Source organism: Aythya ferina, assembly GCF_964211825.1.
Source record: "Aythya ferina genome assembly, chromosome: 1".
NCBI classification, from domain to species: Eukaryota; Metazoa; Chordata; class Aves; order Anseriformes; family Anatidae; genus Aythya; species Aythya ferina.
Window position 1 is genome coordinate 53435174 of NC_140296.1, and position 13181 is coordinate 53448354.

At 35.1% G+C, this 13181-nt stretch overlaps 1 protein-coding gene across 1 annotated transcript in view; it reads left to right on the forward strand.

Annotated features, from left to right (window-relative positions):
* The window catches only part of GPC6 (glypican 6), a gene marked incomplete at its 5' end in the record, with an annotated part of 825666 nt that overhangs the window by 247940 nt on the left and 564545 nt on the right, over nucleotides 1-13181 (forward strand). The window contains one exon of the mRNA XM_084506834.1: nucleotides 666-824. Coding sequence (XP_084362960.1) covers nucleotides 666-824 — 159 coding nt within the window. The remainder of the gene's footprint in view (nucleotides 1-665; nucleotides 825-13181) is intronic.

A 13181-nucleotide genomic window follows, 5' to 3' on the forward strand; every position in this document is an offset into this window, starting at 1 on the left:
TTCAAGAGAGAAATCTATTGAATTAAATAAGAGGCTTTCATTACCTTTTACATAGCATTTCCGTATAACATAAGCATTAATTAAACTCTTCATTGCCTTCTCCCATTCAGTGGAGCGTTTGCTGGATCTTACAAGAAATGCTGTCCAAGAAAATTTGTGGCACCCAAACATAATCATTATAATACATTTAAGAAGAAGGGGAGAATGTTTTGGTGTATTTGGGCATGTAGGACCTGTCTGTGGAAAAACATAATTTCTGTTTTTCAAAAAACAGAAAGATTTGATGGCTTTTAGTGGGTCATATTGCTAAGTATTACTCAAGACATTTTGAATACAAACAGAAAGCAAGCATCTTAGAATTTTTAAGTATACATCTGTTTATGCAGAAAGCTTCAGTTCAAGAACCACTTTCATCTTGAGATGGTTCCACCTTCTGAAGTATCAAAACATCTCTACAAAATGTGTCTCTCCACCTCAGTGAGGAATGCCAAAATATGCAAAATTGTTGATGCAGATTCAAATTGTTCCCAATGAAGTGGTCAAGCCTTAAAGAGATTTTTATGTAGACTGCGTTCCTTAAGTGAAGGGATATCATGCATATTCAGATCTGATGTATTTCTGTCTTTATTCAGATATTTTTAATGCCTTTTTCCTTGTGATTTCAGGGGAACATTTGAGAATCTGCCCTCAGGAATATACATGCTGCACATCAGAAATGGAGGACAAGTTAAGCCAGCAGAGCAAACTGGAGTTTGAAAACTTGGTGGAGGAGACAAGTCACTTTGTACGCACCACTTTTGTGTCTCGGCACAAGAAGTTTGATGGTAGGCTGTATATAATTTACTTATTTTCAAGGTTAAATGATTTAAAAGACAGTGATCCAGAATTAATTCCAATGTTCTCTTTACAATTAGATATCACATTTGCAGTTGTCAGTTTGGTTAAGATAAGGGTTAAGTTACAGCTGGTGTGCTTATCAGCCTTGTGAGTATTGCCTTTAATTACAATACCATCAAGAATTAGACTGTTAAGTGCCTGCAGGCTTGGCTAATGTTGAAAAAGGAGATTAGATATGCATAGAGAGGTTTATAATTTTTGTCTCTTAATTTCAAATGCAAAATTTAGATTTGCAATTATGTTCGCTGTTGCAAGATGAACTGTGGATCTCCATGTTTGGTTGTGGTTTTTTGTTTGTTTTTAATCACAAGGCAGTTTTTTTTTGTTTGTTTTTTGTAGTCTGCTTTTTTATTTTAGTTTAGTTTAGTTTTAATTTTAAGGCTGTAGTATTTTCCTGCATTATTTTCTTGTGATGTTGCAGTCTCTTAGAGGAATGCTGGCTTCTAAGCAGTCAGGTCTTAACCACATTTGGGAGTGTTTTTCATACCAACCATTCCAGATGTATTAATACTTTTTTTTTTTTTTTTTTTTTTTTTTTAAACTCAGAGTTGATTAAGACAGTTTGGGGGTTTTGTTTATTTCTAATACATTTTTATGATACCTTGACCTTTTTTTATAAATTCAAGGTGTGATAGTCACTATTTACTAAAGATTTGTCTTTAAATGCGAACATCAAACATTTTTTTAATGTTTGTACACATATTTGCAAGCCACTATTTTTTCTCATAAGCTGCAGACTAGTAAAGTGTAAAAGAGCTTCAGAATATTCAGGCATGCCTTTGTCTACATAAGAAATTTGTGTGTTGAATTCACCTCTCTGCAAATTTCTGTAAATTTCTGTATATGTGTAAGTAGAAAAGACTGGCACTGAGATGTGTAAACCAGCATTGTGAAGACGAGGCAGAGTTGCTTCTTTGCATGGAGGTAGAAATCCTGCAAACAGGTCCAGTAAGTCTGAATAACCACCGGCTTATATAATGGGTCATATATGCATACGTAGGAGATTGGTTGAAAGGTTATCCCTGAAGTCAGATTACTTTGAAGTCTTGAGGTTGCATTCAAAAAAACTGAAGATATCTCTAACTCCTTAAAGTAATTCTGGATCTTTCTTTTTAACCAATTAAAAGATGATTTTTTCCTAATCTTTTTTATTCTCAATATGATATGGAAAGTAAGATGAGTTATAAAAGGAGGGAATGGGAAAAAATATAAGGACATGTTAGAGTAGCAGACCAGATGCTATTTTTTAAATTTTGCTATTTGCTATTTTCTAACTATTGCTAGTTTAGAAAATGTCCTTGGAAGGACTGTGGTGTGGATGGTTGTGCAGTGTTCTGATGGTTGTGCTGTGATGTCTTCCATTTTTATTTTGAATTTTAAATTATTTTTCTTATAGACTTTCAAAATCATAGTTGTCTTGAAGGATTAAAAAAAAAAAAAAAAAAAAAAACAACAAACACAAACATCTAGAAGTTGTGTGCAGTGTTGCAAGATGAGTCTGCAAGGAAAACAAATGTTTGAAACCACCAACAGCATGTGCAGGGCTTTCCTTATTTTCTAGAAGGAAACCAAGATGATTACTGGTGTTCATTGGCAGTTTAATGAAAATTCCAAGCTTGTTTACCAATGAATTCTGATAGTCCTTTATTACTTAAGCAACTTGAGGTGTTTTTATATTGTGATGGCTTTTTGAGTAATCTGAAATTCTGTAAAACCATTGTATGTCTTTATTAATGGTAAAATATAAGCTTAAAGTTACTGACCAGTTATCAATATTGTGTTTTGGGATTCTTATGGATCTACTCTTCAGAAACTGGACTGAAAGGCTATGTAGCTAATCATTGATTTTAAAAGGTAACTTGCAAGGTGAGGTCTCAATATTATCAAAGAGCATTTGAATTTTATCTAGAGTTTCAGTATTTTAATGACACTATAAAACTATTCAAAAGTAGTTCTCTTATATGGAAAAACTGTTTAGTCTTTCTAGGAGGCAAACACATTAATAGAAAAATGCATTCATCTAACAGGCTGTCATTCAATATAAAACCAGCTACTTTTTTTTTTTTTTTTTCAGTTTAAAATGTCATGACACTTTCTTGTGTAAAGCAAATATTGGATTGTTAGATAAATTCTGTGTTCTAATTCTTCATGATCATCTCTTTTTATTTTGCTTTGTTTTGTTTTAATTTAGTACTTTGATTGCACAAGGAAATTTTGATACATGACTGCCATTTGATGCTAGTGTAACACAAATATTAAAACAAATACAGCCAGTTCTGATCATTCTATGCAAGTTGTGCACAGGACTTGTGTTCTAGAAGAATATCACATTTAAGCAGTACCAAATTACATGAACATATAAGTTATGTTGAGATAGAGAGTATATTATGATTGGTTCCTTGAGGAGTTATTCTGAACGAGTGTTGCTGCCAGCTTTAACGTTTGTGCAGACATGTATATAATTTTGCAAACTCTTAAAAGTGATACGGAAGTTTTGTTGATTTTTGCAATTTCTTTCCTCTGTACTAGGCATGTCTTAGGTACTAGGTACACTAACCTTCTCAACATAAGACTTCCTAAGAGTGTATGACTCTTTGTTGAATTATATGCTGACCTTCATATGCCTTGCCTCTCTTATCTTGTAGTATTTTGGATTCTCTATCATCTATCTGTTCCACATTCATGCATTTAAGCACAGATGAGATGATTTTCTGATTTCATTTTTTTGAGAAATAATTTGAGGTCTATTTTACCTTTCAGAGTCATGCCCCAGATTATTATTCATTAACTAATTTTCATCAAGGAAATTCATTCTGCTGTGACTTAAAGATTGCCTTTTTAGCCTCAGGTCAGTCACAGAATCTTACACAGAATCGCAAAATCAGAACATGGCTGAGATGTGAAGGCATCTCTGGAGACAGACAGATGTGCACCAGTGTGTGTAGGGTCAACTACAGCAGGTTGCCCAGGAGCATGTCCAGATGCATTTTGAGTATCCCCATGGATGGATACTCCACAACCTTTGTAAGTGCTTGGTCACCATTACAGTAAAAAAAAAAAAAAACAAAACAAAACAAAACAAAACAAAAAAAAAACTTTTGTTCAAATGGATTTTTCTTTTTTATTTATTTATTTTTTAATTTGTGACCATTTTTTCTTGTCCTGTCACTAGGCTCTACTGAGTTCCATATTTTTTAAAAACACTTCTTTATAACTTCTTTATATGCTAACTTCTTTACATTCTTTATATGCTAACTTATTCAGTGTTTTATACACATTAATAAGATCGTCCTGAGCTTTTTCTTCAGCAGTCTGAACAGTCCAGCTGTCAGCCTGTGGTGGTTATACTTGGGTGGGCAGTCGAGCTCCACCACAATTGTTCTCTCACTTCCCCTCTCCTCAAAGAGGAAGGGGGAGAAAATACAACACAAAGAGCTCGAGGTTTGAGATGAGAAAGGTTTAATTAAAGGGAAAGGGAATGGAGAGAAAAAGAAACAAAAGAAACAATAAGACCGTGCGGAAGCACAGAGAGAAGGAAAAAAAATTCTCTACTTCCTATCAATGAGCGATGTTCGGCCACGTCCTGGGAAGCAGGGCTTCAAAAAGCATAGCGGTTGTTCAGGAGGACAGCTCCCTCTCCCATGAGAGCCCCCCTTTTTATTGCTGAGTGTGACATCAGGTGTTATGGAACATCCCTTCAGTTGGTTTAGGTCAGCTGCCCTGCTGATGTCTCTCCCCCCCTTTCCCCCATCACTTGCCCACCCCCCGCCTTCTGGCTCTTAGGGGCTTGGAAGGAGTCCTGATGCTGTGCCAGCGCTATGCAGCAATAGACACAACATTGGAATGATACCAATGCTGTTCCAGCTACGAGTGCAGAGCACAGCACTGTGTGGGCTGCTGCAGGGGATGCTGCAGGGATGACTCCATCCCTGACAGATCCAACACATAGCCTCTCCTCATATGTGGGATGGTCCGGGCCCTTAATCATCTTATGGGTCCTTTGCTAGAATGGTACCCATATGTCCATATCTCTCTTGTGCTGGGAGCCCAGAACTATATACAGCGCTGCAAGTGTGACTTTACTCATGATGAGTAGAAGGGAAGGTTCACCTCTCTCAGCCTTCTGACAATGTTCCTACATCATTTCCAGGTCAATTTTATATTTCATTTTACCTGAAGTGCAGTACTTTTGAAATCTATCTAAAAACTAACATATGTAATAACTATATGTATGGAACAGAAGCTAAAATAAAATTCTTAACAGAGAATTTTAGAAAATATTAAGTGTTTTGGGACCGGTTACATGGCTTTCCTTTTATCTGGCAATCAGTTCTTGTATCCTAAATCTCTGTATGATCTTATTCACTTTTTACTCATTTTTCATCAGCATTTCTAATATGCTGGTGGTACTGTGGTGGGATTTTCTCCATTCTTCTAGATCCACTTTTTTTTTTTTAGTATTGTGTGTGGTTTGGAGATCTCTGAGAGACAAGTATCTGATAATAGGATTTCTAATTTGCTTTGTATATCTTAGATGATTGGTGTAAATTACCATAAATCACTACACTAAATTGCCCCCTCCCCTTTTTTTTTTGCTAAGCCATATTTACAGATGTGTACATATATATTGCCCACATCTGTAAACTGAACATTGCATTACCATACTGTAGGGTAATTTCCAAACATTCAGTATCTGGAATTTCACTATTGGGTGCATGAGGATGCAGTGAATCTTCTCTTGAGAATCTTCCCTAAGAAAGCCTTGAAATGAGAAAAAAAAAATCCTTTAAAACAGTAGGATCAACTTTACTAACAAAGATTGCAGTATCTGTTTCAGCACTGAAATACACAAATCCTTCCAAAATCTAGGAAAAAGAACAAAAAGCCCTTCCAGCAGACTGGTAATACACAGGAAGTGAGGAGTTCCAGGAGATATTTCCTTTCTTCTGCTTCAAGACTAGGTAGGACTAAGCAGACATGAAATGATCAGCTCTTTTCTGTTTCTAGCAATAAACAAACAATCATGCTGTAATTCCTGGACCTCCACTGTATGCCTCAAAGCAGCTTAAAATATATTATGCTCCCATTGTAGTTATAATAGCGTCATGTTATTATCACTAACTCCCTTGCATAGTGGCATTACTGAGCAGCTGTTTCACAGACAGGCAAATTTCTTTTAAATATTGTTCCATCAACAGCCCAAACCATCCCTACCAGAAGGTGTTGTCATGAATGTTAATGAGGAGACAAATACCTGTTTGGTGACATTTTCTCACGAATTCTTTAAATAGCTGTAGGAAAAATATGGAAAATAAAATTATTTAAGGTAGATTGATCTGAGCCTCATAAAAGAGACGCTGTCTCTTCATTCGTATTTAAAAAGGATGAGAATCTTGGCAATGGTGTTAAAAATGAAAGAATGTGTAAGAATAACTATCAAGAGCTTGAATAGTTATGGATAGCCTTCAGCAGAATGTGTGAAGCATGACGTCACTGAAGGAAAACAAACTGAATGGTATAAGGATCAATCTGTATCTGTATCAGTCTTACGTTAGTGCTACTTATATTTCCTATTTGTTACAGCAGTAGCAGTGTAAATTACAAAGCAGGAAAGAAAGTTTCAGACATAATTTCCCAAAATAATACTTGCAAGAATATCTAACATCCCAGAAACAATGTGTTCCTCTTTCTCTTCTTGCACAGCTTATGGAAAAACTGGGAGGAAAAAAAAAATCTTTCCTTGATATTGGAGGTGACAAAAATGTGTTTTGTGAAGTGTCTTTACAACAAAATAAGAACACTACAGTGAGATGAACTCTTATAGTAAGGTAGTACTATCCCTGATTAAAATCAACCAGGAAAAGAAAGGGGAAAAAAAAAAAAAAAAAAAAAAAAAGAGTAAGATAAGGGAGATGTTTGATGTCATAATACACTGAGGTTCAACTGCATGGCCAATGAAAGTCTTCGGTCCTCTGCTTCCCCTTACTCCTGTGTTTGCTGCCCTGCCTGTCAGTCCAGCCTGGGCCCCATCTCATGTCTGGATCTACACTGATGTCCATGGACTTCTGCAGAAGAGAGTGAGTGCAACAGAATGGGACTCCACTTGCACACCATTGATGTCATGGTCAGCAGGTGAAGATTTTCAGCAGGACTTTTTTTTTTTTTTTCATGTTTTGCTTGCACTGAATGCGAAAAGGAATTATTTTCACAGTAAGACTGGTGTTGTGATTTTTTTCTTGCATTTTGGAAGCAGGGTATCAGAAACACCTGCCTTTTCTACATAGCTGTTTGAAGTCAGGAGGCTTCTAAGGAGTGTGGTAAAGTTTAATAAGTACAGCATATACTGTGAACTTTATGCACCTACCCACACTATTCTGGTGCTGTAGTGTTGCAATGTCTGCAATAGAACATGAACTCCATGATGTGAATGTTGTAATATCAGATTTTTAGTTTAGTTTAATTTAGTTTAATGTAGTTTAGTTTCCTGATAAATGATATCCTACATTGTATTTGACAGGAAATATTAATTTGAAAACAAAATATTTTAGACCTGATCCAATCCTATCAGAGCTGATAACAGAGTAATAGGAATCTGTATTGCCTCCGAATGATTTTAGGGTCTAATCCTATGGGATTTACACTGAAAAAGTGATGGTGTTTGGTTTTGTTTTCTTCCTTTATGTTGCATGATTTTCAGCGTCACTTTGCAATGTATTTCCCATTAAATGTAAAACACATTGAAAGACAGGTGGATTTTTAAAACTCTACAATTGTTAGGCTGTTACAGTGTTAGCAGGCCACAATTTCCTTATAATTCATCCTGTGTTTTTAACAGACTACATAACTTCTACACTTCCCCCAAAATATGGACAAAATAGAGCAGTTGAAAATGCCCCAAAACTGTAACATCGGGAAATATTCAGGAAATATTCATTTGAAAACAAAATATTTTAGACCTGATCCAATCCTATCAGAGTGGATAATAGACTAATAGGAATCTGTATTGCCTATGAATGATTTAAGGGTCTAATCCTATGGGATTTACACTGAGATTGCTGCTTATCATCATTTCACACATTATGGCAAAATTTGTCTGTAAATTACATTAGATCAAAATAAATTATTTTGAAGATCAACCAGAATATGAGAGGCCGCAAGCCTAGGAATCTCAGAAAGGAATAATTATCCCAGTAGTAAGATCTGTTTCCTGACAGTGGTGCAAGCTCCTATAACCTGGTCAGGTTCTGTGCTGGAAGACATTACAATAGGAGCTGGTGTCTCCTGCACACTTCCTGCAGCCAGATCTGTACTTCATGCATTTGTATGGCTTGTTCTCCCTGTTCTTCTGCAGTTTCATTTGATAGGTGCAGCTGGTCAGTGGAACATGTAATCTTCCAACCAGCTGCATCAGGTTTAGGAAGCTACAAAGTGAAGGACAAGCTGCTGCACTGTGCTGGAACAGGTGGGCTTGGTCTAGTCTCAAAAAGATCTCCTTAGAAAACATGCTGTCCGGGTATAGCCAAATCTGAGCAGGCTTTGACTGCTTTTGATCCAATGTTTTTCCTATTAAACATACAGCAGAATCTGATCTGTTGAATATTAGATGCCCGCAGTATAGGCTACTCCTGTAGTCAATAGGGAATTATAGATTCAAGCCATGCTGATCTGAAGTTTACACATAGTTCGTAGTTTATACTTAGTTCATACACTGATGCCTATACTGTGGAGGTAAACATTTGTTCAGATAAATTCCATTCTGATGAATGTAATATAGGACTGAAATATCTATAATACTTTTGAGACTCTCTGTGACTTATTTACCTTTTTTGCTTTAGTAACTCTCCGTATTTTCTGCAGTGCTTTGTGGGGGGAAAAAATAAATTGAAGTGAGTAAGCATTGTGGTGATGAGTTATTAATTATTTTATGCTGGTGGAAAAAAAAAATCTTTCCTGCTAAATTCAAATGACATTTAATCTTCCCTTAAGATCTGAAGGGAGCGTGTTTTTAACATTTTATGATAGAAATTGTTTTCTTGACTTAGTGTCCAGGACTTAAAAATGTTAACCCATGATTAAAATCACTGATTTACAAATACGAACAAATAAAATAAAATAAATAAAAATGCAATTAAAGATGCTTCATAGAATAGAATTAATAAAGGACTCTGCCTCTAATCCATATCACTAATGACAAACTTCAGTATTCAGACAATCAGCTATCAGAGTCTCTGTAACCCATTCCTGGAGTAGGTGCTCACCTGACACACATCAAGGATAAAACTATTCTGTAAGAAATCAAAAATTGGGACTGTAACTAACAACCAAGCTGCAAAACATAGCACCCAGGGTAATAGGAATTTTAGCCTTATCTTTTCTTATTTGTTGATGTCAACCCTCATTAAATCCAGAAATACTATTTTTGAAATGAATCTCTTGACAGGTATTGTTGTCCATTTGCTACCCTTCCCTTCTTAATTTTTTTAACTGAGTGTCCAAAAAAATACTACATTAAAAGAAAAAAAAAATAGATCATGAAATAGATTCTGGAATACGTGAAAAATGATTAAGCGAATCTGTCTCTATATCTTGTCTTATCTAAAATATATAATCTATTTTTGGATTTTATTTGAAATTAACCTTTTTTTTTTTTTTTTCCCCTTTTACTTCTGCTCTATGGTTTACCAGGAAAAGGAAGAAAAGAAAAAAAAAAAAAAGAATAAAAGAGAGAGTGGAAATGGCTCTTCTTCTGAGAGGAGTGTCATGGAAATGTCACTTTTAGTATTAAGACAACCAGTGTAGGGAGAGAAGGGAACAACATGCCAATGTTCCATACAAATACTTTTAGAGATAATTTAAAAACAGACATGTTAAGGTCCATTTGTGGACCTTACTTAATGATAACTATGAAAACGTCATATATAAATAAGAGCTACGAGACCTTTAGATGTGCCTAATTTACTATATTCTTGCTTCATGTGATTAATGTGTTTTTTATGTATTAATCACATGCTTGGTTTACTCTGGTGCATATGTAGATTTATTTACAAGCTTTAGCAGAAATAAACTCTTTTATTTTCTGCTAGTTGTGGCCTGTGTGCTGTATGCATTCAGAATGATATACCACACTTGTATGTTGTAGCAATGTGCAGGTCAGATACCTGTCATTAACAGTGGTGGTATATGATAGGCCAGATGGAGATTAGCGGAAAAAGGGGTTGAGAAGGAGAGGTAGAGCCAAATGTACTATGCTGCGAACTATCTGCTGTTACATAAAGTACAGTATACATCTTATTGGGACAATCTTAAATGGGTAAATTGTTGCAGCTCTTGTCTTTTTAGTGGAGAGACAGATGGTGAACACCATTGCTACTTGAAGTGTGCTCTGAAGCTATACCAAGAATTTTAACCTGAAAAAGAAGCCTGAAATATGTCTTATTGTACGGTGGGTTATTAATTTAACACTCCTAGGTGAGTTGATATTTTTCTGTGGTATCAGGGAAGCATCAAAAAGCCATTCACTATATTTCAGTTAGGAAACACCAACACACAGCTAAAAGGCTCTCCTTGTTCTTGAAAAGCTACTCTTGTAGTGAAAAAAATAGGCATACGTGAAGCAGGAAGGAGGTGAAAACAGCTCATTTCAGTAATGTAAGCCATTTTCAGTCAATGAAATCTCAGTAAGATCATGGCCAAAAAAGGTAACAGGAGATAGTTATTGAGTAACTTCAGTGAGTGGGTGCAGCTTATATGATTTCATTTTTACTCAGATAAGAACAACTTGAATATACAGGTACTGAAACCATGTTAAGGAAATTCTGTTGTTCAGTCCATTAAAATATTCTCACATTAAAATATTTTAAGTTTATAAGACAGTTTAATTGTCCATTTATCAATACTTGTAAAAAAAGCTGAATCAAGGTTTGGTAGGACCACAGAGTAGCTACGGGAAGACAAGGTGAGCTCTGCTCACTGTGAACATTCTGAAGCATGTTTCTAGAAGGTAAAAAACATGACATGCTTTCAGTGCATAAGAAGTAGATATATGTGAATGAATACAGACTAGGAAATCTAATATATTCTCAGAGCAATTAACTATTACAACTTGGGCAAATAATGATTATTTGAGTTTCTTAATTTAAAAAAATTGGAAACAATTGTTTGAAGAAAACACATTGTTTCAATAACCATATAAGGCAAGAAGGACATATAGCTGAAAATGTTTTCCACATCAACAAAATACTCTACAGATTCAGTTTTGATTTTCAGTAAGTTCAAGTGTTTTGAAGGATTTTGAAAGAATGTTAAAAGTTATTTTCAAGTTTTTTTTTTAAAAAAAGGCATTTAAAAGAGGAAACATCATAAACTATTTTCAGAATTCAATTTTTTATAGCACAATGAAATGCTATGAATTCATAAAATGTTTTGGCACGAGTAGACCTTCATTTGTAATTTTTATAAGTTAATAATGTTAACTTTTTTTTTTTTTTTTTTTTTTTTTTTTTTTTTTTCAGTTTTACCACCAAACCTTAAACACTCTCAGGAAATTAGTGTTTTTTGGTGTCTGCCATTGAATTTTATCTCTGTAAATTTTCTGATATTCCTACAATTCCATGTACGAATTTAAGATCTCAATACATACGCAGTAGAGACATCTTATGTAGTCTGGTGCCTTAGGAAATTTCAGCACTTCAGCCTCTGTGAATCTGTAAGCAAGATAGCACTCAACTTTTTAAAATTATGACTTATTTATTTATATACTGGATTTTAATTCTAACCAGGCTCTAAAAATATCCCAGTCATTCTAATCAATGTAAATCGGAGGAGGAGGTCATTTTTGATTTTATCGTTTGGAAATTTGAACCAGTGGAAATTCCATTTTTAGTGAGGTTGCCACATCCTACTTGGTCCAGTTTTGCCATGTTAACACAAAATCCAACCATTCTTGGAGTTTACTTCTTTAAACTCTCCTTTTATCAATGTAATCAGTGGGTATGGTGATATTTCAGGCAGCACAAGATGCTACTAAATTAAGCAACCTTCTTAACTGCTTTCTAGCTGTACAGTGCACCTTGTACCACACACGGCATTTTCCTGTGTCAGTGTGGAGCTTAAATGCCTTCTCTGAAAAATCACAGTGGTGTGAGAACAGTTTGGATATAGAGGTGGAGAAATGTAGAGCTGTGTGACGATAATAACAGCTGTCCAAATAGACTAATGAAGAAAACCCAACATCATATATTCCTGTTTTTATTATGCTTTTGGAGATTTGTTCTTGAAATGTCATTAATAAATGGAAGTCCTCTACACATTCCTCTTTAACTGCTCTTTCAATATTTTGGCATACCCATCATTTTATCAATATTGATTATTAACCCATTTTAAATATTCAGTTCATTCTGTAGATTGTATTGACTTAAAGAATTTATTTAGCAGATACATAGTTGTAGTATTTAAATAACAATCAATCCATGTTTATGTCAGACTCCTTCAACTGTGTATAGATATATCTCCAAATTCCAATAAGTGGGACCAAAAAATAAATTAATATTCTCTGGAATAAATTAGTGTTCTGTGGAAGGTTATGTGTAAGCCAGAGGTATTTTAGAGTGTTATATTCTTTCAGCAGTCCCACTGCCAGAGAATAGCTTTTCCAGCAAGCTGTAAGGTCTAACATGATCTGGATTTCTGCTTATACATCAGTAAGTTGCTTACTGAAAGTTTATTGCTGTTGTAGTAGTGTGCCTAGAAGGAAGTGGTTTTATTAATCAATTTCTATAGAAGAGCATGGAAGAAGAGTGAAGGGAAGATTAGAGCCGAGAGGACAGATAAGAACTGGCTATGCTTTTATAGCACCCTTAGTCCCTGTGAAAAGATGAAGGAATGTTGAAACTTCACCAAGTTTCTGGCCCAAGGAAGGCCAGCTCAGCAACTGTGTCTCACGGGTACTCTGCAGGTCATTATTGCCATTGTAATAAATGGATTTATTTCTCAAAGGTTGCAAAACCTGGTAGAGCATCTAAAGGTATGAGCAGTGGAAGGCTTAAACCTGGGGATCGTTTACCAGCAGGAAGTTTCTGTTGATGTAGTGTGTAAATCTTCCGTCCTCCTGGCACCTGCTTTTCTCCAACTTAAAGAATACTTCAAAGTGCAAGACATACCTGTAGTTAAGCTTTCAAATGCATAGCTTAAAAGGAAAAAATCCCAACAGAGTATAAAAATAATATCAATGTTTCCTGGACTGGTTACAATTTCTAAATATTTTAATCTCTTTAATAGGTATCTCT